This window comes from Pieris brassicae, chromosome Z, assembly GCF_905147105.1.
Source record: "Pieris brassicae chromosome Z, ilPieBrab1.1, whole genome shotgun sequence".
Classification (NCBI taxonomy): domain Eukaryota; kingdom Metazoa; phylum Arthropoda; class Insecta; order Lepidoptera; family Pieridae; genus Pieris; species Pieris brassicae.
Window position 1 is genome coordinate 6,717,082 of NC_059680.1, and position 26,517 is coordinate 6,743,598.

Consider the following 26,517-nt stretch of genomic DNA (forward strand, 5'->3'; position numbering starts at 1 on the left):
CTGGGAATTAAGAAAACAATAACACATTATCTAGATACCACATATATTTAGAAAGTATGTAATCATTAATTATCCATCTTAGAAATAACATTGAATTATAATCATGACATGAAAATCTGACAGAGAAATACAACAATATATAGAGACAATTATAGATGGGACACCCAGCCTTACAGAGATAAATTAGTTCTTCAGCTATTACATATTAGTTTTACAGAATGAATAAAATAACATTTATTATAATATATATTTTGTGTACGTGTTATAAGTTTTACGTATTCACTGCAACATTGAGACATTTAAGTTATAATCGAGTTGAATAAGAGGATTACTTTCTATGTGCTTATTGTATCGTTTATTTCATGAGACAGACTATTCCCATGGATTCTTAAATCAAAATCACAAGTGATCTAACACAAAATGTAATATAATGCTACATTACAATCAGTACATTTACGATATCAGCTAAATATTCTGCATATTAATCAGCGTCTTCAAGACTTCGTGTTTATTATAAAGACTGTTGCTCGTGGTATCAAGCCAGAAAAAGCGTCTCAAATTAATCACTATTATTATGTAACGCAAATTTTCAACACACTCAATAAAGAAAAAATAAGTCTTATTTTGTTGATAGTTGAATCACATACGATTAAATCATAATAAATGAACGAGGCTGATAGTGGCGTTTTACCTTTTTACACTGGACTAGAAATTACAAAACTTGAGATTTCGTTTGCAAACCATTAAAATTATTATACGTTTATAAATAATTAACAAATTGATCAACTTAATATATCCAGACACCATCGTATCAGCCCCTTCCCACACATAAGGGGATTTTCAACCGACCCCCGGATAAAGTTTTATTAGCAACGAAATTCTGGACTGACAATTTCCAACAAAATTACAAATTTACCTACTGATAGTGCAATCGATCATTCGGTACTGATTCCGGGGTATGAGCAGACAATCCCAAAAAATTAAACTCTCTCTCTCAAGCTAATTATTTAATGTATATATATATATATATATCATTTATCGTATTCAAGGAACAAAACATAATTTTTAAACATAAAACATAATTTATATAATCAACACTCCATTAAGTTAGATAAAGAATTGCAGATTGCAGATTGACAGAAAAATATAGAAATTATAATTATTGTATATAAAATTTACAATAATATATCTTTTTAGTTAGTTCATCAAATATAGAATTTTCCTAAATTTACTTGAAATTAGGATTTGACATTTAACATAAGCTCATGTCCAAAAGCATTTTTTTAATTCTTCTATGTCGTTTGCCGTTTAAAAAAGAAATTAAATTAAATTATTAGAAATAGAAAGAGGACCCTCAGCTTAAACAAATGTCAACCAGAATTTAACTATTACTCAATAACAAATATTAAATCTATAAACCATATACAGTATGTACAAAAATCAATCAAATACAGTTTAGTTTTAAAATGTTTCTGGTCAGATGTCATTAAATATGACATAGAGAACTAGAATATAATATGTACAGTATATTTACAATTACAACAATTAGTTCTATAAAATAAAAGTTACTCAACCAAGTTTCTTTTGTCGTCATTATTTCGCTTACCTTTAGCGTGGGCCAACATAGTGACAAGTTTCTTATGGCTGTCTCCGACGATCCAGCCGTGTTGCTGAACGTGTTCGGGCTCCTGTTCATCCGACCAGTAGTATGGCGAAGGGCGAGTGCGTGCCTTTGAGCTCGAGGAACACACCGCACTTGGTCTTGTTGTTGGGACTACTCTCGAAGTACTTTCCGAAGAATTTCGGTTGTGTCGAGTGCTGCAATGCGCTTCACGTTTCGCTGATATATGTCGGTTGCCGCTTTTACGAATCCCAAGCGCATGGCTGTCCTTTTTTCTATTTTTCTTCTTTCGACTCGTTCCAGCAGCAACAGAATCGGCACTATTGGGCCTTGGCGGGATTCCATCAGGCTCAGATTCTGAACTCCAAGTTTCGGCCAACACATTTTGTTTTCCCACAGTGCACTTACGACGGGCCCTTTGTCGAGCCACTCCCGTATCATCATAAGTATTAATAGCTTTATCGGTATAATCAAAACTGTTATTTTCTAAGTCTGTGTCAGTAGATTTAATTCTAAATTCTTTTTCTTTCGATTTAAGTCTATTATCATCTGTAAGACTGTCATTATCATCAGGCGATGATTCATCACCGCTAAAAAGCGAGTCGACGTCGTCATTATTCGGAGAGATCGTGTTACCTCCTCGCTTGGTTTCGTATTTGAACGACTTATCATCATAGTTTTCATACGATACTTCTTTCTTTTTACGTGAAGTATGTTTAAGATTAAATTTATTTTTATCTTTAGAGGTTGAAGGACTAGCTAGATATTCATCTTCTTTATCAGTGGAAAACTCTTTTTCTTTTGAAGACGAGTTTTGGGATCCTCTTCGTTTACGTTGTGAAATTAGACTTGTAAAAGATTCTGGCGTAGGACTTCTTTCTATTTGTCTTGACCGTTCGGAATCAGAATCATCGGGATCATCATGTTCATCGCTTTTTACAGACTTACTATGGCGTTTAGAGATATCACTACTATGAGAAATCGAGGATTCCAAATTGTATAAATCTTCTTTTTTAGGCGATGAAGATATTGGTGAATTGGGTTCTTCTAGTAAACTGTCAAATAGTTGGTCCAAATTGGCTTTTGGCTTTATAGGTTCTTTTGTTTTCGTAATTTTTTTCTCAGCTCTCACGGCATTGTGCTTAAATATTTTTCCCATAACTGCACTTTTCTCAGTTGCGTCTTTTCTTTTCGGTGTAGATAATGTTTTTTTAACTTCAGAAGAATTTTTGGTGTTTGCTAATTCACAAGACATTAAACTATTCTCAGTCTCAGCATCGCTGCAAATGTAGTCATCTGACATATAAACAAAATCATCACCATCAGATACACTTTCATTAGAGGCTTCCGGGTCAATATCCATAGGCTGCGACTTTGACGTACTGGGTTTGACGTCTTTTATACCCTTAAAACGCTCCATTAAAGTAGAAGGTCTGAATTCAAACGGTTCAGCCTCTTCACTGTCCATAAATTCATACACGTCAACTTTTTTCTGAGTATCTTTACTTTTATGATCGCTATCATTTCTAAGATTTTCTGAATGTTTTCTTTCTTTTTTTCGTTTGTTGTTATTTCGTTTCTTTTTTTTTGCAGGTGTTGATAAAGGAGGAATAATTGATGCCATATTGATATCAGATGTTAAAATTGATACTTTTACACCTTCAAAACCTTTTAAAGCGCCTTTAGTGGGAACCGCGCCATGGGTGCTATTCTTTTTGAGACTTTTCTTCCTTTTTTTCTTTTCAACTTTCTTCCGGCTTTTAGAACTGTAAAATATGAAAAAGTTATAAGTTTAAGTCGTACCAGAAATATATATACAAAAAAGGAAAGAAAAATACAACCTTATGCTAGTTTCCACATACTTGGTCTGCTTAGCTGCCTGAGATCTACATTTCCTTTTAATTTTGTCAAATTTATCCTCAAACATGTCAATGTCTTCAATAACATCGGGATACATTTTTTCTTTTACCTCATACGCTTTCTTACTTTTTATTTCTTCCGATTGATTGATGATATTGACATCTTTAGGATGTTCAATACTATTCACTTGCTTAGTATCAACTCCAACCTCAGGCGTACATGTAGTTATTGGTTTAGCTTTAAAAGTACTTGCGCTTGCTGCTGCCTCTTTTAAACCAGTAATCAAATCATTTTCTAAGTTTCGCACCTCTTCACTTTCCATAATATCTTGAGCTGTAATAGAATCTACATCACCATCATCACATTTTCCTTCTAAAATATCATTAATACGTTTTTCTAATAAATTTAAACAATCAGCCGAAGTCTGTACACAGGTATAACATTTTATTTTACAATCTGATGACTCTTTAGCCCTACCTGATCCATCATCATTATGACTTGCATTTAGAAGCTCACAACAATCTAGAAAAAGAGCCTCGTCTCTACTGAGACCGCGATGTGCAAGTTGTTGCTGTCTGACCGTCCTCGTAACATCTGCAATAATATCCTCTAATGTTGGTAATGCAATATTTTCAAGAGATTTACAATATTTTTTTCTTCTAGAAATTTTATCTTGCAAAACTTTTAAACGATCTAACTGTTGCTTGTATATAACTAAATAATTAAAGTCTTCATTTGTAGGAACGGTCTTAACTTTCAATTCTACATCAGATAGACGAGACACATGCTCAAGTGACAGTAGGTGGCGCAAAAAGTTATCTGGCCTACGAAATTCTTTCCTACATGCTTCACAATAGGAAGTTTCAATTTTAGTAGAAATTTTCTTTTTCCTACCACGTTTCGAAACTTTTTTATGAGATGTATTAAAAGATTCTTTTAGATTACCTTCATCATCCGCCGTTTTCCTATTTTCAGAGTGCACATTTTTCTTGTTAGATTTATCCTCGGGTTCACGAAATGAGTTTATAAGATTATATGTTTCTGATATTTTCTTTGTAGCTAGCAAATTTGATTTGCGAGGCTTTCTTTCAGAAAAGAATCCAAAACTTTCCATAAACTGCTCTGATCGTATTCTCTCTTCGTTATCATCCTGGCCGTTATCTGGATTAGGTTTTTCTGAAGTTACAGAAAGTGTTTTCTTCTTTCTTTTACGTAATGCTTTGGGTGTTAATTCTTCATTCTTTTCAGATTTCTTTTTGCCCTTTTCCTCAATATATTTAGTCAACGGTTCATCGCTCTTAGAAGATCCATCAGAATCACACGGAAGTTCTTTAGTTTCTTGTAGGTTTATCGAGTCTTTCTTTTCCTCTTTATTTAGGTCATTGTTTTCGGATTGTGATATGTTACTTGATGGAGTAATCGATTCGACCTTTTTAGTTACAGTGTCTTTATCAATAGAACTTTTACATGATTTATTTTGAACGGCAGCGATACTTAATGATTCCCTTTTTAAAAAGGGTTCTGTGTCTGTATCCGTATCTAATAAATTAATATCATAGGGATCATATGTTCCCGAAGTAGATTTCACCATAAGAGATTTTGATCGACATCGTCGCATTACTGGTTTTTTGCCATGTTTTAAGGATACAGTTGTTGAAATATTTTTACAATTTCCTGATTGTCTTACAATTTCATCAGAATTATTGCCATCGATCCTTTCGCTATTAATATTTGATTTTATTTTGTTTCCTTCAAAAGATGAACAAAGCTCGTTGTTACTATAAGTTGTATACGATTTTGTATTTTCAATTACTTTTATAGGTACATCTACATCACTACATATCTGGCGAGGACCTAAGTTATCGCGATCTGAATTCTCATTGTAGACAACTTTACATGCATCAAGAATAGTGAGCGATGTTTGGTCTTTATTACTCGCCTCTTTTGTGCTCATCGCTACATCGCTAGCATTACACATCTGGCGAATACCTAAGTTGTCGCAAACTGAATTCTCATTGTACTCAACATTACATGCATCAAGAATAGTGGATGATGTTTTGTCTTTATTACTCACCTCTTTGGTGTTTTTACTTTGCAAATTTGGTTTATCGGTTACTTTTATAGGTACATCTACATCGCTAGCACTACATATCTGGCGAAGACCTATGTCATCGCAATCTGAATTCTCATTGTATTCAATATTATTACTACCCTCTTGTGTGTTTTCATTTCGCATGCTGGGAAGATCGACATTCGAATTTTTCTTTTTTTCTTTGTTTAATCTAGAATTGTGTTTTTTATCTTTTTTTTCACGCTTGTAAAACAATTCAACCAGTAAATCAAACTCTAAAGTAGAGTTACTACTTTCTCTATTTTCGTTTTCTTTTGATAGCTCTTGAGTGTTAGCTTCTTTAATTTCCTGTTTTTCTAAACTAACAGAAAGTGTTTTCTTGTTCTTCTGTGTTTCAGGTGAGGTTTCACAGGGCATTTGATGACTGTTTTCGGGGTGATTACTTTGTGGTTTTTTCCTTTTCTTTTTATCAGCAGATTTTTTCAATGGTTCATCGCTCTTTGAAGATTCATCAGAATCACTCAAGAAAGCTTGAGCTTCAGACATTTGTTGGATCGCTGTATCTTGCTTTTCTGGCTCCTGGGAATGTTCTGCTGCAGATTTGTATAAAATACTTGTTGATGGAGTGTTAGACTCAGTTAGCTCTTCGTCGTCATTAATATTTGAAGTATTATTTAATTTATTTCGATTAGAGAGCCTTTTTATAGATTTTCTTTTTAAAAATGGATCTGCATCTGTTACTTTATGTAATAAATTAAAATCATATGGATCATACATTTCACACGTTGACTCTGTTAGAACGGACTTCGGGCGACATCGTTGCACTGCAGAATTTGTGTTATTTTCAATGATCTTAATACTGTTTTCAGAATTAGCATCGACATCAATAATCGATTTTAACTTTTTAGTCTCACCCGACAAACTAAGTTCACTGCTATTAGAACTGTTCGATTTTCGTTTTCCGATTAATTTCAGATCATTTTCTACCAAAGTTAAATTTACTTCTTTAGTACGACACACCTGAAGGCTAGCGTCATCGCAATCAGAATCCTCGCCGTACTTAACTTTACTCGAGTAAGGTGTTTCAAGGTTACTACTAGCTTCTTTTGCGTTTTCGTACGTCGGTTCATTAACAAGAGGGTTTGATATAAGTTGCTTCCCTTTTTTCTGATAGGAACTGTGCCCATTATCAGTTACTTCACGATTGTGTGACATTTTTACGCGACAATCCAACTCTAAATTAGATAAAGTATTTATTTTTTCTCGTTTTTCTTTATCCTTTTCACAAGGCTGATTTTTATTTTGTTCCAGGTGTTTAATTTGTGATTTCTTCTCTTTTTCTTCAATATACTTCGTCAATGGTTCATCACTCTTTGAAGATTCATCAGAATCACTGAAAAGGACTTTAGATTCAGATACCTCTCCTGCGGCTACATCGTCCTGTTTTTTCTGGGTACTATCATCCATACAATTAAATGAAGTACTTAGCGATGGAGAATTATTTCGATAGAGATTTAGCTCCTTATTATAGCTCATGGTCTTTCGATGAGAATTACTCTTTTCAGAATCATTTTCATCTATTGAATTTAGTTCTTTGTCAGGGATCTCATAATTATCTACTTTAACATTTACAACATTTTCGTGATTGTGAACTTCTCCGGCGTCAAGAATAGGCGATGTTTTAAATATAGTAAGCGCTTGATTAGTATTATCATTTAGCAAGCTCTGATTATCAACACGAGGCTTCAACTGGTTTAGCTTCTGTTTTTCCTGAATAAGATGCTTTCTTTTGTCATCTTTTTCTCGCTGATATAATAATTCAACGATATAATCGAACTCTATACTAGACGAGCCACTGCTTTCTTTATGTTTTTCTTTATCCAACTTATCGGTATCGACCTGAATTTCAGTACTTTTAGTACCAAGTGTTTCTAAAGTAACAGAAAGTGTTTTCAAATGTGTTTTAGATGATTTTTCACAAGGTAATATAATATTACTCTTCTCTTGGTTTTTACGAGGGTTTTTCTTTTTCTTTTCGGGAAGCGTTTTCAATGTTTCGTCGCTTTTTGAAGATTCACCAGGATAACTTAAAAGGGCTTTAGTTTCAATAATCTGCCAGGTTGTTGCTTCTTCCCCCTGATCTTGTTTTTCCTTGCGACAACCTTCTATATCAGTATATAAATTACCTGTGGTTGTGGAATTAATAAATTCAGGATTAACCTCATCGCCATCATTATAAGATGTTTTGCTTACGATATTTTGATTAGATGGTTTATTTTCGGACTGTCCTTTATAGTTGGATTCTGTCCCTGGATCCTTATATGGTACATCAATATTATATGTTTCAGACGTTAATTGAGATACGACAGATTTCGAACGACAACGTCGCACTGCAGAGATAATATGAGTATTATCATTGGTCTTAACATTTTTAATATTGTTTTCACAAATACGGTCAGTAACATTGTCTCCATCAATTATTGTTTTTAACTTCTTTTCCTTGGCTGACAAATCAAGTTCATGGCTAGATTTACGTTTTCTTGCTATCTTCGCATTTTTTATGGGTAAGTCAATATCATTAACACTACACCACGCATGAACGTCTGATTTATCGCATTCTGAATTATTCTCGCAGTACTGAATTTTACAGATTTGATCTTTATCAGGAACAAAAACTGTAGATTCAACTTTGTTACTCGCCTCTTTTAGGGTTTTGGTTAGTAAGCTCTGGTTTGCACTAAGAGCCGCTTCGTTTAATTTCGTTTGCTTTTTTCTTTTGTGAGTCAACTTTTTCCGTTTATGTGCTTTTTCCTTCGCGGGAAAACTAAAATCTGCATCACGAGGACGAAGAGGCATATTTACGACATGTTTATCTCGTTTCAAGTCATCAGATTCTCTTGCGACAGTGTTTCCTTCATCTTGGAGCATTTTAGAGAAAATTAACTGTTTTTTAGTATATGGGCCTCGCTGCTCCCCGACATCACCAATATTTTGAAAATTACAACTATGATCACTATTATCGACGAAAAGTGATTTCCCCCGTCTACTGCGACGAAGAGGAGTAACCAATCTTTCTTTTTCCAAGAGGTTTTCACTTTCAACTATTTTATTGTAAGAATTCTCTTGTTTCTCTTTCTTTGAATCAAATGATGATGGCTCTAACAAAGAGGCAGATTGTGTGTGAAGTGATATCATATTTTTCTTAGAATCGACTTCAATTTCATTAGCAATAGTGTTATTATTAGATGATAATCTCTGCAAATCCTGATCATCTAAACTTGTTTGAACGGCTTCGGAATATTTTTCATTTAAGGGAACATTAGATTCGTTGTTACTAGGCGGCTTCTGAGCTTTATCCATATTTATCGGAGAGTACTTAAAGATTTTAAAAGGACTACAATCTTTTTCTGATTTAGGTTTTGCAGGAACTTTACATGACGTTCCCTTGTGTTTACTACTGAAGGCGATATCGGAACTTATTTCCTCTTCATTATTTTTATCTGTTTTATCAACGATTGGACCAGTTCTATGTTCTTCTAACTCAGGTGTAATGTCCAGAGCATCAATAAATTCTTTTGAGTAATTAGTCATAGATTTGCTCTTATTTCTCCTATCGACAAAGTTTGAACCAGTTTCTCGTTTACCTAATTTTCTTTGTTTTTGTTTTACTATGACAGCTAAAGAAACATCGTCCTCCGAGTCATCTTCGTCGAAGTGTCCCTGTATTTTTTCTACTTCTTGAGAACTAAACCGACGTTCAAAACTGTCATTCTGCAACGGTGACTCAGGATCTGATTTGTTAACGCTGTCTTTACCTACTTCAGATGCAGATTCAGAATGCAATGCTGCCATATCGGTTTGTATACTTTGCAAGGGAACATTACTTAAGACATTGGTTGTCGTTCTTTCTTTTCGTGGTTCACTGACTCCATCAAGAAGTTCCGATCGATTTAACGTCAAAGGTGTATCAATTTGTTCACTTAAAATAGCATCAACAACAGAGACAGCGTGTACGTTTGTAGCTTTAGTCACACTTGTTTCAAATTGCTGAACTACTGGCGTAATATCATTATTGCCATTATCTGAGCTGTGGCTATTGACATATTTTTTTTCTGGAATTGTCTTTTTTTGTTGCGTATCTAAAATAATCGATTTAGCTCTCTCGGAAGGTGCTTTAATCCTTACAGCACGTAAACTTGCGGTTTTTTCGTTATTAGTTTTAAATCCGAATGCTTTTACTACTGGGCTCTCGGTTTTGTTTTCTTTTTCCGGAGATATAGAAGAAGAAATTGTATCGACATTATCATCAGTTAAATCAATAATACCACATACACTTAGATCAATGGAGCGCCGTTTATTGTCATTCAAGCAACTTTTATTTGTCTCTTCTATACTACCATGAAATTGGCCGTATTCGCCTTCAGATTTCTTAGTTTCTGCTAGTGGTTGATAATAGGGATGTTGAACTTGATACCTATCAACAATAGAATGTTGACTCTTAGACATTCCGGAATAGGAATTTTGGGGAAATTCTGTATTATCAGGTTCAAGGCAAGGCTGAGAGTGTCGATGGCTTGACGACAGTTTTGGATCGCTAATAGCATCGTGTCTTTTAGGTGCAGCGGATGTTGATACTGATACATATTGAGGAAGAACATTGAGTAACTGATTGCGGTGATCTACTGGCATGTTTCCTAAGATGTCTACAAGTTCTTTCGGTAACAAAGCAATTTTCTTGGCTGTTTCCGGATCGTTGTCAATGGGACAGGCATTTCTTTCATTCAATTCATAGTTTCTTTTTGTCAGGTTTCCCTGAGATCGTTTTGTTTTAGAAGATTGAAGTGACAAATCTGATTCATTCTGTTGATCAGCTTGCTTTACAGATTTCGCAAGTTCAGTTGTATTAATATAGTTAGATGTAATGTTTACGGATTGCCGGGGTATTCCTTTTAAAATTGACGTATTATTTTGATTCAGAGACATATTAAGAATGTCAAGTGTTTTAGATACATGAGGTTGATGCGAAGCTATATTTGTTGTTTTATGCAATGAATCACCATTTGATACTTTTATCAGAGGATTACAAAGATTTATGGGTGCTTTATCAAGTAAAGTCGACGACCCGGTCATAGTAGAAACATCTACTAAATTGTATTGAACTTTTCTAGATTCATTAAACTCATTTGCAGAGTATCTTTCATCTTCAATGTGCACTTCAGATGGATTTGTTATCTGTCTTGATTGTATTTTATATGAATGTACATTTGTATTATATTGTAACGATATTGGGTGGGAAGTCGTATTTTTTCCAGTGGTGATAATATGTTTATTAATATGTTGGCGGTAAGGAATATCTGCTGCATTGGTATTATCAAAATCACAAATGTCAAGGGATGAAGTTGTATTATTTGCATCTTGTTCTATTACTAGTTTTGGGGATAATACTTCTAAACATCTCCGAGACAAATCTGTTGGAAATTCATTTGGAGATAAATTCAATCCGATAATATCGTTTTGGGTGAAGTTAGAAGTTGGACGCATAACACTTAGATCTTTACGTGTCGTTTCATTAAAATGACTCGTTTTTCCTTTTCCCTTAACAGATAAATCGGTAGGCATGAATTCCGTGTGCCTTACTGATAGATCTGTAGCTGTCATATCATTGTAACTTATATCTTCTGAATAATTGAAAGAAGCAGTAGAAGTAGAAGGAATCGCAGGCTTTACCCGTAAATCAACAACGACTTCGTCATTAGATAGTTCGTTAATATCACCTTTTTGAAAGACTTTATTTGACAAATCTAAAGTTTCATAAACATGAGCGGAACTGTCATATGAAATATCTTGCTTAGAGCAATGGGCGATCACTTCATTTACATATAATTTGCCAGATAAATCTAAAGGTGCCGTTGATATAGATTCAGCATCAACAATACAATGCGCAGGTGGTATGACTTCAGGGATATACAATTTATTCATTGATTCATTAACTTTTTGATGTCCATTATTTGCTTCCTTGTGACTTGATTCCAAAACTTGCATCACCGATCTATTCAGTGACGAAGCTTCTTTATTTATTACCGTTAAAATATTTTTACTTTCCTTAGCCGTAACATTTGTATGTATAGCTTGACGATTAGGAGTCACACTTCGTTCCTTAACAAAGTTATCATTTTTTTGTGTATTTTGAATATTTTCTGAAACATTAGCACTTAATTCAGATTCATTGTATTTTGGCGGTCTTCCAGTTTTCTTAAAAACTGGCAAATCATTATTACGTTCACAGCTTCTAAGCTCAGAGGTATCTGCAATACCAACTGATGCAGGATTATCAACATGTTTATTTTCAATACTCAAACTAACTTTGTGTGTCGTGACTGATTCTGATTTCTGTTTTGTGCTTTCTATTCGGGATGCTGACTTAGCATGCTTTTCCGTAATGTTTCCATTGTTTAATATATTTCTAGAGCGCGGAGTTATAACGGTTTCAGTCGCTTGATTATCATCTGGACATTGAACAGTTATATCGTTGCGATTGGTTATAATTCTTTTCGGCGGAGGATTTGGTGTTTCGTCCATTTTACACTGGATAGATACCTCGGGAGATTTACTAGGTTCAACCAATTTATTTTTTAACATAGCAATACAATCATTAAGTCCTTTACGCTGTTTATTTAATTTGTTTTTATGGTTATTGAGCGTATCAAAATCTTCACTCTTTTCTTTAGTTTCTAAAGGCGGTTTATCAAGTTTAACAGTAACTGCTTTATCTTCAAAGAAAACTGGTTGCCCAGAAGGATCATGTTGCGTTACATTATTGCATTCCTGTTGCACTAAAAATAAATGATGAAATTGCACAGCTTTATCGTGGGTATCAGAATCAGCCGTTAAGCGGGCAATCGAGTGTTTTAATGGAATATTTTGAGGAGGTGCTCCCTGATCACGAAAATTTCCATTATTATCATTTCGCTCAGGGTTTTGATTTTCTCTATTATTAGATCCATCGTTGTTGGATCCATTTGCTTGCTCGCGTGTGTTGTAAGGTCCAGAGTTGACATTTATCCTGTTGGGTTGATTCTGGAGGGATAATACTTGTGTCTTAGAATCAACTGAAGATGCATTACTATCTGAAGATAATGATAGTTGATTACTAACAGCTTCGATTCTAGAATCATATCTTATATTGACATCATTTCTATGTGTTTTGTTAGCTTTCTTATTTAAAATCACCGTGCTACGACGGTTTAATTTCCTTTTTATAATTTTACTTTCTTTTAAATTATTAGGTTCACCGTCACCTTGGAATTCAGTATTAGTAATGTTATCACTGTTAAATTTCCTGTTTTTATTGTCTTCTGTTTGGCGTTTACTAAAAACAAGTTGATCTAATTGTGGATTAATTTTTCTTTTAGGTCTCAAAGTTGAACCTGTCGGAGTTACTCGGTGGCGTTTTGCTGGTAAATCTGCTAACATTTTTCTGATGGTTTCGGCTGGAATACAAAAATATATTATTAATTATATTATTATTTATTATATTATTTAAAAATATGAAATTAAATAAATATTGAATTCGCACTTACCGTCTCCAACTTCAGATCGAATTTTTGGTCTAGGCCTTCCATTTTGTCGATGTATGTCTTTACGTATCTTTTTCCTTATTCTGCTATCTTGAATACGCGTACGCCTTTTTCGTACTCCAAAATGGCGATATCGACATTTTCTTCTCACTGTTGGCATATCTCCGGCACAATCTAACATGTGCTGATGTAGATCTTCAATTGTTATGGATTTATTGCATTTAGTGCATTCTCGAAATCCTCTTGGAGGTCGGGTTCTATTTTGCACAGGGCTTGGTGGTACATACAAATGTCTAAGAATATCAGCATTCAGCAATAATTCTCCAGGTATCTCGTAATGTTGAACTTGAGCGTTAGGATGTTCAGTTAAAATGTGTGTTGAAAGAGTTCGAGGATCTCTAGTTTGTGCGCCACAGGCACAACATACATAACAACGAGGTCTCACCCATTCTCCACTCAAAACTGCCGGTTGTATTTCATATTTACTAGTAGATGGTGTAAGACCTAATGATGTCGGAAAATCGAGGTTGTTAGGAACTTTGACAAGTGCCGTACAATTGCGAGAAACCTGTGCCGTGGATGGTGGTAATTGTCTACTTTCGAGTATTTCTTTTAATTCATTACTTATAATTTTTTTCTTTTCAGTTTTTTTCTCAAAAGGTGTAGTTTTAAATTTTTCTTCAAATTTATGTCTCATACAAAGTTGAGTCCATATATCTAGACTTGAAACCAACGTTACTATACAGTTATTAACATGTGAATCCCGCTTTATTTGGTCTGCATTAAAAGAGTTCCTATCGTTTTCTAAGTTGTCCCACTTCCATTTGTGTTTTGGTGCTATTGCTCGTGGCATGTATACATCAAATATATTTCGTGAGTATTGTTCACAAGATAATAAAATTGGAAACCCTTCGACTGTATTAATAGGGACACTATTTTTTGCTTTCCTTGTTTTAATCGTATGATTCGGATCTGGATTAAAATTGAAGGAACCGTCAAGAAACTTAGATAAATTTTCTTGTACATTACTCGCGACTTTAGAATAAAAGTTGGTATCGAAGCATCTTTCAAACTTCTGGGTTGCATCATCAATGACTTTAAACCAATCTTTACGAGTAGATTCTCCTGTTCTAGGGGACCTATGTACCACTCCCAATCTTGATAAAATTTGATCGGTATCTGTATTATGAAATGAAAAATTTTGAGGTATTCGCTTTTTCCATTGTAAATCATCAAGTAGTATAACCGCATTTTTGTCAATAATGTTATTACCCTGATTAATCGACGGCAAAATTAAGTTGGTCGTAATGTTATCTTCAATATCAGCAGCGTCGGTCACATGAGTAGGCTTTAGTTCACACGATATTACAATGCTATTATAGCCATGCCTTTCTTCGTCCCGTATTACAACTTGTCGATCAAGCTTACGAGATTTTTTGCTAGCTCTGTTTGATTTTTGAGGTAATTTACTTTTATAATGTAGTTTTTGCCGTTCACAGACATTTAGTTTATGTTCAGCCAATTCTGATGTTGATAGAAACCTTGTGTGGCAATCAAGACAGGCAAAGTATTGATTTGGATGACTATCAATCATATGCTTGAAAATATTGTTGGGTTCAGGATCAGAGTGGCTACAGTAAAGGCAATTGATAACACCTTTATCACCTTGTTTCGAAGTCATAAAATGAATACGTCGAGTATGTTTAGACGCTGTTTGCTTAGAAACAAAAATTTTATCGCAGTAGGGGCAAAGATATTCTAAGACAGAGGAAAAGTCAGACTTTTTAGAGAGATCATCAGATTTAGTAAGCGGATTCTTAGATTGGGTAGAAACACGCTTGGGTTTTTCATGCGAAAGTTTGGATTCTAATCTTCGTGTCGTCTTGTTTGTTTGTGGACTGGACACGTAAGACTTCCTAGGCCTCAATCTTCCATTTATTCCAGACGATAAGTCATCGTCACCCGAGTTCATTGTGTTTTCTTGTTCCGTCCTAAAATATAACATGATAAGCAATAAAGAAACGTAGCTTAACCCCGTAAAAAAATATTTTTTTCGTTAATGACTTTAACTTACGATGTTAAAATGTCTTTAGTATCCGGGCCAAAGACATCAATATACACATCCGTCGTAACATATGGATCTGCAGCAATGATGTGTGGATCCAGCCCTACATCATGCTTACTTTGAGCCTTCGTCAATATATCATCCGGGTATCTGAACCAAAACAAATAGCCGTATGAAAATATTGATATTTACCATAGACTTTTTTGAAACTTAACCCTAGAAATAAACAAAATCTTGCGATTATTTATTTAACAATTGCATTATAAAAGAAATAGTAAAAATATCTTAACATAAAAAATCGCTTTTGAAAAATATTATCTAAAATTCTTATCTTATAACCGTATGTTTGAAAAAAAATTGCAAGCAACCTCGCGAGCAAGAGCCTCAAATCTCCACCACAATATAAAATTCTTATATGCATTATAGTTAGTTAGTAGAGTCCATACGTAACATTAAAATTCGCCTATGCGCCAAATTAAGAATATATTTTTATTTTCCTAATAGAAATACATGCTTCCGATGTCTCTTTTTATTAAACAGACTAATTTGTAAAGTATGTAACCTATTCAGATAAATAGTTTGTGTTTTACTGTCATAAAAAATCTTGTTTCCCGGGAATTCAAATCTACAAAATACAAGTGCGCCACATTTACGCAACTACTTGAACTTGAGCGAAATCCCACAACTCACAGACCCTCATTGTAATCAACTTTGTGTTAAAATTAAGAAAAAGTTAAATAAGTTCATTGTGAGTGAGTGAGTGAGGCTTCTCGACCTCCGGCTCAAAACAATTGTTTTGTATCCTAAAATTGAGTAAATTAAAATAAGAAAGTGTCACATCATGCCAAAAACCAACGTGATAGTTAATTCGCGAATGCTCTTACATTTATTACTTTTAATACTTTGTGTACTTACACAAAGTATTCAAATTAATAATAATTAATAATACAAATTTTCAATACTTTGCGTATTGAAAATTTTAATTCTCAATAAAAAATATTTACTATGTCAATATTTTTAATATTAAAATAAACTATTCATAATAGTGACATCGTCAAAAAAATAAAATTCATTATATTTTTTTTTCTTTCAAGAACATATTATGAAACAGTTTTTACAATTCGTAACTAAATAGTTCTAGAAGCAATTCACCAAGTTAATGAAATAGCAACATGGGCCACAGCCCTGGGGCTTCCACACCAGACTTGGAAAAAATATCTCAACTTTTCGCTAGACAAAAGATATCGCTGTTTAACCTTAGCCTAAAACCTACACCTGGGTCTCCATTCCTCTGTAGCCCTGAGGCTCTCAGAACTCTAAAACCGGCACTGGGTTCGCCAACTTATTTCTCTTAAATATCGCCGTAAAAGGTAATTTTATTTAAGAAATTGACTGATTGAATAAGCTTTGTTACTACCGATATACCGATAAAGATAATGCAAATATATATAAATTCTTAGATTTTAAATTTAAAAAAATATAGCCCTAGCCACTACAAAAAGAAATGCCCTGTTAAATAAATTGTTTAGTTTACATTTCTTTATCTGAAAATAAGATACCGTCTCTGAATTTATAATATTAATATCAAATTGAATGCACTTTATTCAAAATTAATAGGAATAAATGTATAAAATGTAATTTAAACGATTGTGACGATTAAACTCAATGATACGTAATGTGGTAATTTCAATCTTAACGAAGAAAGAACTGTAAAATATGAATTATTTATATGATAATGTTGTAATAGACTACAATACTGTTAAGTTTACATTAAGCGGTGTTCGCAATAGCTTCTTTGTTAGATACAGTCGCAGTTGTCGGCTAATTATTCAGCGCTATATACAATTACAGTTTCAATTTTCAATTTCCTTACGTTTATAAAATATTAATAAATTGCATTAAACTTACGTATGAAGTTGTGGGGCGGCGCGAAGCGCCCGCCCCCGGTTGTGCACAGGCCCACACGTGGCGCCTTCTCCTCGCTTGGTCGAATATTCAAAAAAGTGTTTCTTAGTATTTCACAGCGGCGACCTGTAAGGACAGCCAGCGCGCGACACCTCTAGGCTCTCAGGAAAGGAAAATACCTGAAAATTTACACATTATACAGATTCTGGATTGGGTTAGCAATTCTTGAGAACAACAACAAACCTTCGTCTTTATAATAATCGAAACGGTAACTCGTTTATTACATATTCGGTCAACCGTTTTTTTTTTTCGTGTAAAGCAAACTTAATATTTTCACATTCCCCTGTGTATTGCATGGCGAGACCGGGGCTGGTTGTTGTACGGTAAGTAGTTACAGTGGGATTTTTGCAAAACCCAGAATGCTAGTGAACGTTGAAAGTTTTTTCTTGAGTTCTTGTAAAAACTGCCGATGCAAGACAAGGTGTCACTGACAAAACCCGACTGCAGGAAACTCAACCGTTGAGAAGTGGTTCCAGTCACGAAATAATTTTAGATAATCGAAAAGTGAAGTTTATTAAGAAGCTAAGACCCTAAAGATATAAAAGGAACGTGTTGGACAGGTGAATATTTGGATCATATAATCGACCAAAAACAACAACGAATTGATAATTCTGAGTCGTAATAATTTAATACACCGCTTTCCATCCAGATTAGGCACCCAGCTACTTTTTCCTGTTCTCCGACCTCAAGAGAATGCTCACCGGACAGAAATTTTGTGCCGGCGAAACTGAAGCCTAGAAGAACCTTTAAGATACAGACTAGGCCTAGTTTAAACGCTAGTGCTCATATAAGTATATTATGTATAGCCTTAACCAAAATGAATATTGTACTCAACGTTTCGTTACCTATTGTATGTTTACATTGTATAGAATGTATGTACAAAATGTAATGTTTTGGAGTCAAATAAAGTCATTTTTATTTTATTATTATTGAAAAATCAAACTGTTTTTTCCTACGATAGATACGAACTTATCAGCGCACCACATATTTATCCCATCGTTTTTCTATGAGATTAAATTAATTTGAGGTCTAATATTAAATCATTTTTCGTAGCATATATAAAAATCGGAGTTTGAAATGTGTCATATCACGTTAAATAACAATTAAAGTGTAAGAATTGACTGGCTCACGGCTTTTTTGAAACACAACCCTTCGTTATGTATAGCCATAGCCAAATCGTTGAATTATTAAAATTCTATTGGCGCCAAGGACCTAAGTGTCTAGATGATCCGATCTAATAACAAGGCTTTATTACGTTTGTTTTAGTTTGTCACATGCCAGATAGTGTAACAGACAACCAGGAGTCAATGAATAAATTCATTTTTTTCTAGGAACTCTTTTTTATGTCTAACCGAATTGTTCGGTACACGCAAAATATGTTTAATTGAAATACTGAATAGCTGATTAATCAAACAAATACATAAGTAGGTAACATAGAAGACCAATAAAAAAATATAACACCTTATAAAAAATTTCACAACCAGCCCAGGTCCACTCTACAAAAAGTTTGAACTTTAAAACAAATGTTACAATATTTGGAATATTTATTTTACGCCCGGTTTTACGAAAAATATTCTTAATGTGTAGGTATACTTTTTAAGTTTTCTTAGCTTAGTTTGGATATTTTTTTTTTTTACAACTGCACAATTAATTACTTAATAAACACAGTTGATGAACGCAGTAATACACTTTCTAAATACACATAAAACAAATGATAAGTAAGACTGATACATACACATATATTGTAGGTACTTCTACCATGCATGATCCAAAAATTAATACTTGCAAAAACATAATTGAAAAATTTGAAAGTTCTCCGTCGCGATACAATACAGGATTGTAATCGGTTTCTAGTTATTTTGAATATAATATACGTAAAGTACGCGTATTTATTTACTATGTTTATTAAATTTATGTCAATATGTAGGATAAATTTGAAAGTTTTAAAATTTAACTAAAATTTATTTATTAAAATTTAAAAGTTTAATACACAAAGAATTACCGTAATGCTTAAAAATAAATTTCAGATCCTCTAAGTATATTGACAACCTAAAATTTCTTTCACTATTTCCCTTAAAATAATACACAGAAACTAATTTAAATCGCAGTACCCGTAGAAATTAAAAACTTAAAAGCCCACGGTTTGTAAGTTCTTTTGATTCGTTAAATAGAATTCTAAATTGACGGCATTTACTTGAAAAATTAGAGGTAGTTGGTATTTTTTCAATAAAAAAGGGTTCAAACAGATTAGAAGAATACAGAATAACATATCCACAGGTGTAAGACATAAGTCTACTTACCTGATCCGAGAAGTACCTGCACATGAATAAGTCGTATATATCTTCTAAGAACACACATAAGATATATATTATGTTTGGAAGAGAAGTTTTTTCTTTTTATCTTACAAATTAAATTTATATTTTAAAAATCTAAAATTAATTAATTCCCGGAACTTTATATAAAATCACTATTACCACTATTACTATCTTATTGTTAGATTTGATTTAATGTGTACCAAGACCTATACGCGGTGCCGAGTATTTTCCTCATTAACGATTGAGGGTCAAAAATATAAATCACTAGTCGCAATGAAAGGGAACCCTACAGCCATAATGAATTCAAAGATGATAAACAAAAAAAAATAACATGAAACCAGTCAACGAGTACACCACGAAAATTACTCACTTGTTGCGACTAATAAAGTTACCGTTGCATTCGATGAATGGATTTCAACTGAAGGATGACGCTTCAACTCACCGCCCAGGCGTCCTGCGCTTTGGCTTCAGTGGGCGGGCAGCCTCGGATTACCGGGAAATATTTCACCGCTAATGCACGGTGCATTTACACAACCTACCGGCTTATATTTATATGTTGCGAATGAAATTTTACATTTAAAAATAAACAATTTCATGCAATTGTTTATTGTAATTTATTATATTTAAGGCTAAAAGAAAATTTAGTTTTTTTTTGCAGGTGTGTTCTGCTAGTAATGGATTAAACAAAAGTACTTTGGAAATATATATATATATATTATACACTTCTTCACTTATATGGACTCTACCGTTCGTAAGTAATATGTACAAAAAAGTCCGCGGCATAAACATATCTTTTATAAAATAGATAAGCGTGTCCATTCAAATTTAAAAGAAAACCCTATAATTAGGAAAGGTTAGACAGATACTATTAATTTCTAGATTGTTCAATATTTTTTTATGATAAAAACCTGTAAATTCAATGAATGTCTAAGTTTGATCGAAATTAAAGGAGATTAAGAAAACTCTTGATTTACGCCTCGCCGTCCATCCGGCATCCGTCGACCACAAAGGTTTACTGCGGTTAAATTTACTTTTGTGCAGGATCTATATTTTTTTTGCGAACGACGTTACGGGCAACAAGTTCTTTCAGTTAACGCGTAATGGGGCCTCGTATCGAATACATATGGTAATAGTAACAAACCTATGCTTATTAATATTATTAGTTACAAAAGTGTATTAACTCAACATAAACTGGTGGAAATAATCAACCTTAATTCTCATACAATATCGCTATAAGACTAAATGAAGCAAGCAACCAAAGGCTTACAATTTTATACTTGTACATATATAAAAGTTTCATGTAATTTTTAGTTAATATGGATTTGGCAAATCACTAACATGATCGTTACCTACAGGCCTTTAAAATTCTTTCACCTAAAGGAAGCCCCTACTGTCAGCGTAAAATGTTAGCAATCACTACAAAAAATTACAATAGAAAAAGATGTCAAAAACTTGCTTATAAAAGCAATTTCTCAATCGCGATATGATTTGTATGTAAAATCGGGGTCGGTTGCTTATTCAACATAATTATTTTATAGAGAGATTTAATTCGTTTGTAATAAATACAATTGACTAATTTAAAATCACAATAGCGTACAAAATCCGTATTTTTTCTCAGTTTAACTCCATAATAAGTTATAAGACCAATTTTAGTATAAACGATATATTTTTTTTAAATATTCTAAGTGCATATTAAGCAAACGATTCTATGTAAATTTTGCTGTTACTAGGTGAGAAAGGCGCGCGGCCCGCGAGTGGGCGATTTAGGGGGTTGTGGGCGCATTACCTCTGAATTAGAGGATAATGTCACATCCCATGTCCAGGAAGCTAGTAGAGAATTATTATCTGTGTAAATATTTTTATCCACTTTATCACACATACCTTTTCTTTACAATACATACTAACTCTGATTTAATTACATATGACTATAAAAGTAAGAACTTTTTCACTTATACTTGATGTAAGCCTTTATCGCAAAAATCTTTCATTACTAAATACGTACAAAAATACAAATTTGAAAAAATTCATTAATAAATCATGGATTTATATGGAAATAGTTTGAACGCGGTATTCAATGTTTGATTGGGTTAAAATTATACCAAAACAAAACTATAGTCATAATGTTCACTTAGTTTTGAGAAAAAAGTATATATGTATTTAAAATAACGTTAAGAGAAGTTTGCATTGAATAGATTCCAAAATAACCGGACCGATTTGAAAAATACTTTCACCGTTACAACCTTACGGGGAACATTTCCAAAAAATAAAGTCGATAATGTAAACTAAATGGGAAAAAATACTAATAATATCTATTGACAATATTAAAGTACGCAGTAAGTCATGCTGCAGTTTTATAGAATACTGGATGTATTTTTACTAAAAAGTCGGGAATTATTTGTCTAACTATATATATTAAATTAAATAAACATCCATCCTTGCGAAGCCGGGACTTAAAACTAGTAATAAAAATTATAAGGATTATTAAAGGAATCTATATGTATTCCTAATTAAGCCTATGGTTAACTGAATAAAAAAATATACGTGTAGAAATTTATTACATAATATGTGATTACTATGTTACAAGGTAAATTAATCAAAGCCAAGAACCTAATTAATCTACAAAATAAATTCTGAATCAATTACATGCTGACTTTTGTACAAGAAAAAAGAAAATATATTTCTTAGTTTAAAATACAGATATCTAGTGGACAATTAAAGATATCAAAAGTCACCGTGACCACGAACGCTGTAAACCACGTGAAACGTCGGAAAAAATTAAAATTATATAAAATAATTATAAGTTTATAATAATACATAGCTTCAATCCGGTAAAAAAGTGTTTCTTTACATGCGTAAAAGCTATGTTAACAAAAGACTAAATAATACTATATAACATTTTTTATTAACTTAACATATAAAATGCAAAACAAAGGACTCAGTCTTAAAATTTAGTTAGTAATTCAAAAAGGTCTAAAAAAATAATTAATAACCCTAAGGGTATTTTACAATGTACGGATAAGTTTCAGATAAGCTATTTATTACTTATAAGTAGGATAAACACTATTGTTGCCAGTATAAAGTCCATCATAAGTCATGAGTTCGATGAAACGCGAATATTTCTTATTCGGAACTATTATCTTCCAAATAATTTATGTGTTGCATAGCTATTTGGAATTTAATCCATACATTGTGTAATAGACCCTAAATTAGCTTTTACTATTATTTTTTAGATTTTAGTTTCGTTTCGTTTCAGATAGTAGATTTCTAGTTACTTGTAGTTTTGTGTATTTCTGTTAATTATTTATGCATTTCTTGTACTTTAATCTTGGTAGGTATTTCTTTTTTATTTTTCCATACTAGGGTTGCCTGGAAGAAATTGCTTGTTAGTGATAAGGCCATCAGTTGCCTAATAACTTGTGCAAGCTGTATTTTTATGTATGTTTAAGGTAAGTAAGGGTAAGTGTAAATAAATAAATAACATTTTAGAAACCAATATGTAAAAAAGTTAAAATCCCAATTTATAGGGAAATGAAGTTAAAACTTCACTTAATTGTGATTTAAGTATGATAGGAGATGATGAAACATATATTCTGAATATTATGAATTAATTGAAAATCATTTCTAAACAAACTTGATTTTAATTATTTGTATCTTTGATAATAAAAGGCAAGTAAATATATATTCACTTTTCTTACTTGATATGGTAATACATTGATTGTTTCAGGTTAGAAATCTAGCTCTCACTCTCTCTACTACAAAGAAGCCTCAAAGAATTTATTTATATAAATATCTGTAATAACATACATATAATTTGATATGATTTTATATAATGGACATAGAGATGTACCTACCAGGAAGTAAGCAATTGAATATACCCCTAAACATTTATAATTTACTAACCAACAGCTAACAATTAATAAATGTTGCATCCCAATTAAACCTTAATTGTAAAAACCAAGAATCTTGTGTACCTATATTGTATAGCAGAGCATACATTCAGATCGATAATTATTTTAAATTAATCTTTAGCTATAACATTTTTTTAAATATTTTATTTAAAAATAAATAAGTTAATCTGATAAGTATATAAAATAATAGTATAGATATGAATCAAAATTTATGATTTTATTTAAGTTTATTCATAAAATCCTACAGGCACTCCTGCTTCTAGAATTTAGGTTAAAAAATATATTTTGGCACAAGAATATAAAATATAACATCTTTTCCTCTAAGTAAAGTTTTTAACAGAATTGAATAAAATAGTAAATTTATTTGAATGTTTTATATTGTCTGTAATTTTTATTTTATTTGCACAAAAAAAAATAACAAAACAGATTTTTTTGGTAGAGAGAAATATGAAGAAATGTGTAAAAATGAGTATATAGTTTTTAAATGATTTCATCTATAACTTATTTGCCATAACAGAACAAGCAATATAAATTTTATACATCATAAAAGTTACATATACATTAAACTATAATATGTAGGATATAGGTTTTATTTTACCACTATTTAAGGTAATATGAAGCAATTAAATTTGTTGTAAACAAAATAACACAATATTTGTCAGTGTTAACTTTTTCTTATTAATAATATTAAAACTTTAGGTTATAGTTTAACCTCTGTATCTAAAGAAAGTATGGTTTATTCATTTAAGATTTAATAATAACAAACTTAAATCATTTTTTTTAAATCCTTGACTAGTGTGTGTAGCTCCACAACCTTCTATATGTGTAGGGAGATATATGATATAGAAACATCATACACAAACATGTGTTTTACTGATAAATCTGACAGCTTTTTGTGCTTGCAAACTCAAAATAATTATTATACCAACAGAAGTAAAACATAGTAGGTAGGTTCTGGTTAATGCATAAAAACAAACTATTTTGTGGCATTGCCTCACATAATTATTTATTTTTATTAGCAGAATAAATTTTGGGAAAAATATTATGTATTATATTAAGTATTTATTTCAAATGTATATTATAGAGTCACAAAATCAAACCATGAAGTATTATTGTAGACTACTTACTGATTACTTTATCCTACAGCTTTAATAAAAATAAGTTTTTAATGAAAAATTATATAGTTTTGCGTGTTCAAGTGTTATGTATACCAGTTATACTCACTTTAAGCATGTATGAAATAATATAATATTAATATTTATGTATGGCTTTATGGTAGGTATGTAATTAGGGCCTATAAGGCCTGAGAGGCCAAAATGTAAGTTTTTTTAAACTACCTAAGTTCATATTAAACCTCCATCCATGTTTCAGCTGAAACATCCTTTTCATCTGCAATTCAAAACCCCTAACCTCATCTTCTTATGAAAAGGACCGACATGGACGGACACTTTATAAATTTCTGTTTCTACCAATGTTTGTAATACTATAAATTATTACCTAATCATACCTATTCTGAGTGTTTCTGAATGCTTTAGTTTTATTTCAAATAACACTGACACCAATTTAAAAAAATGCAATACAACAAAAAACAACATCTTGAGAATATAGTTAAGTAACTGTATTCTCAAGATTACCTATTATAATTTAGTTTTATCATGATGATGAGAAGATGTTTGAATCTAATGTATAAAGGTACTATGTTCCAATGCATCAAAAAATTTACGAAATATATAACGTTTTGTAATGTAAAAATTTCAACTATATAATCCGACAAAGTAACAAAAAAACTCAAATTTGTTATAAAATTGCGCTAATAATACTTAATTTTTACTTTTCCATCAAAAAGACCTTAAGATGAAAGCTATAGCTACTCATTTTATGTAGTTGGTACCATGCACGTAGCAGTAAAATATGGAGGATGCATAAATACGAAATACTCATAAAACTTCACAAACAAGAAAAAGAATGAAACGATGTTAACCACAAAGTTGCCCAATGTTTATAACTACGGTTTATTCATATTTTAAGTAAATATATCATGTACCACAAAGAAATACTAAAATTGTAAGTAAAATAGAACCGCCCTAGCCCGATGTTGATGTAGGAATTTAAAGTATGACTTACCTCGACCGAGAATGACATATTCCACTCAATAAAATAAAATGTAAAGAACAAATATTTAAATAAACAAGAAGTGTTCACAAAATAAGATGCAATTTATTTAGGATTCACAGTTTTTTCCACAAAACAATAACACTGTACGCGCAATAGGTACTAACGCACCACCACAGTGAAGTTGTTGACATCGAAATCAATACAGCCAACATAAAATAGATAGTTTGCATTTCGCAATTTCACCTATTTTTCTTTACATTTGAAATTACTAGGTTAAACTCTGAAAACGTGTTTATATTTTGCTTTTCATTAAACGTATTTAAGGTTTATTACTGATCCGACAACGACCTCTTACTATTTCTTAAATAACAGCCATTTTACGCATGTCCCGTCAGTATTGATTTTTTATTTCGAATTCGGTACTTTTTGAATTACAACATTAAAATATACTTATATCGTTTGATATCCGATCGAGACATAGCAAAAATTGAAATAGTCATTTTTTTTTACTTTATTAGCATTGAATATCACAAGATTGAATACCAATAGACATAGGACATTGAATGATGATGTTTCAACACTTGTTAAATTAAAAAGTTTTTAAATTCGTTCGAATCTAATTTTACAATTATTAAACTATAACATAAAATATTCTACCTTATTCTCTTATAAAATATTTAATATAATAATGCAGCTATACTAAATAACTTATACTCCGCGATACGTAAAGAAAAATAGGTACTTATATATAATAATAACTGCGATCATTAAAATATGATCAATTAATTTTTATCTAATAATAGATTATTTTATACGGTGTTAGGCTTTTAAAGACTTCATAGTCTGGTGACAATACCATTAAGCCAATTTAAATTAAAATTTAACTAAGTTAACAAATGTTTTTGCATTAATTCTGATTCTGCGATTTGTTATAATTATATAAATACACATATATTTCGATTGAAATGAGTCTCCGAAATTTTACTCCTAAATAACATTAGGATAAGACAGACAATATCA

General features: G+C 32.1%; 1 protein-coding gene across 4 annotated transcripts; it reads right to left on the reverse strand.

The window, feature by feature from the left end:
- Positions 1–32: 32 nt before the first annotated feature.
- On the reverse strand, positions 33–25,657 carry LOC123718870. 4 transcript variants are annotated; one of them, XM_045675816.1, is made up of 8 exons: positions 25,507–25,657; positions 17,103–17,278; positions 15,204–15,344; positions 13,133–15,120; positions 4,427–13,042; positions 3,959–4,075; positions 3,463–3,814; positions 33–3,387 (listed from the first exon to the last, which is right to left on the reverse strand). In XM_045675816.1, the coding sequence occupies exons 4-8, from the start codon at positions 15,099–15,101 to the stop codon at positions 1,566–1,568; spliced, it is 12,876 nt and encodes a 4,291-aa protein (XP_045531772.1). In that variant the 5' UTR covers positions 15,102–15,120; positions 15,204–15,344; positions 17,103–17,278; positions 25,507–25,657; the 3' UTR covers positions 33–1,565. The 4 variants fall into 4 exon arrangements, with proteins under 4 accessions (XP_045531772.1, XP_045531771.1, XP_045531769.1 ...); XM_045675815.1 differs by having other exon boundaries at positions 3,463–4,075; XM_045675813.1 differs by having other exon boundaries at positions 3,959–13,042.
- Positions 25,658–26,517: the final 860 nt, after the last annotated feature.

Coding starts and splice junctions, on each gene's coding strand:
- LOC123718870 (XM_045675812.1), bottom strand. CDS start 15,101: ATGAACTCGGGTGACGATGACTTATCGTCTGGAATAAATGGAAGATTG. Junction 13,043..13,132: donor TCGATCTGAAGTTGGAGACG/GTAAGTGCGAAT, acceptor TTTGTATTCCAG/CCGAAACCATCAGAAAAATG. Junction 3,388..3,462: donor TATGTGGAAACTAGCATAAG/GTTGTATTTTTC, acceptor CATATTTTACAG/TTCTAAAAGCCGGAAGAAAG.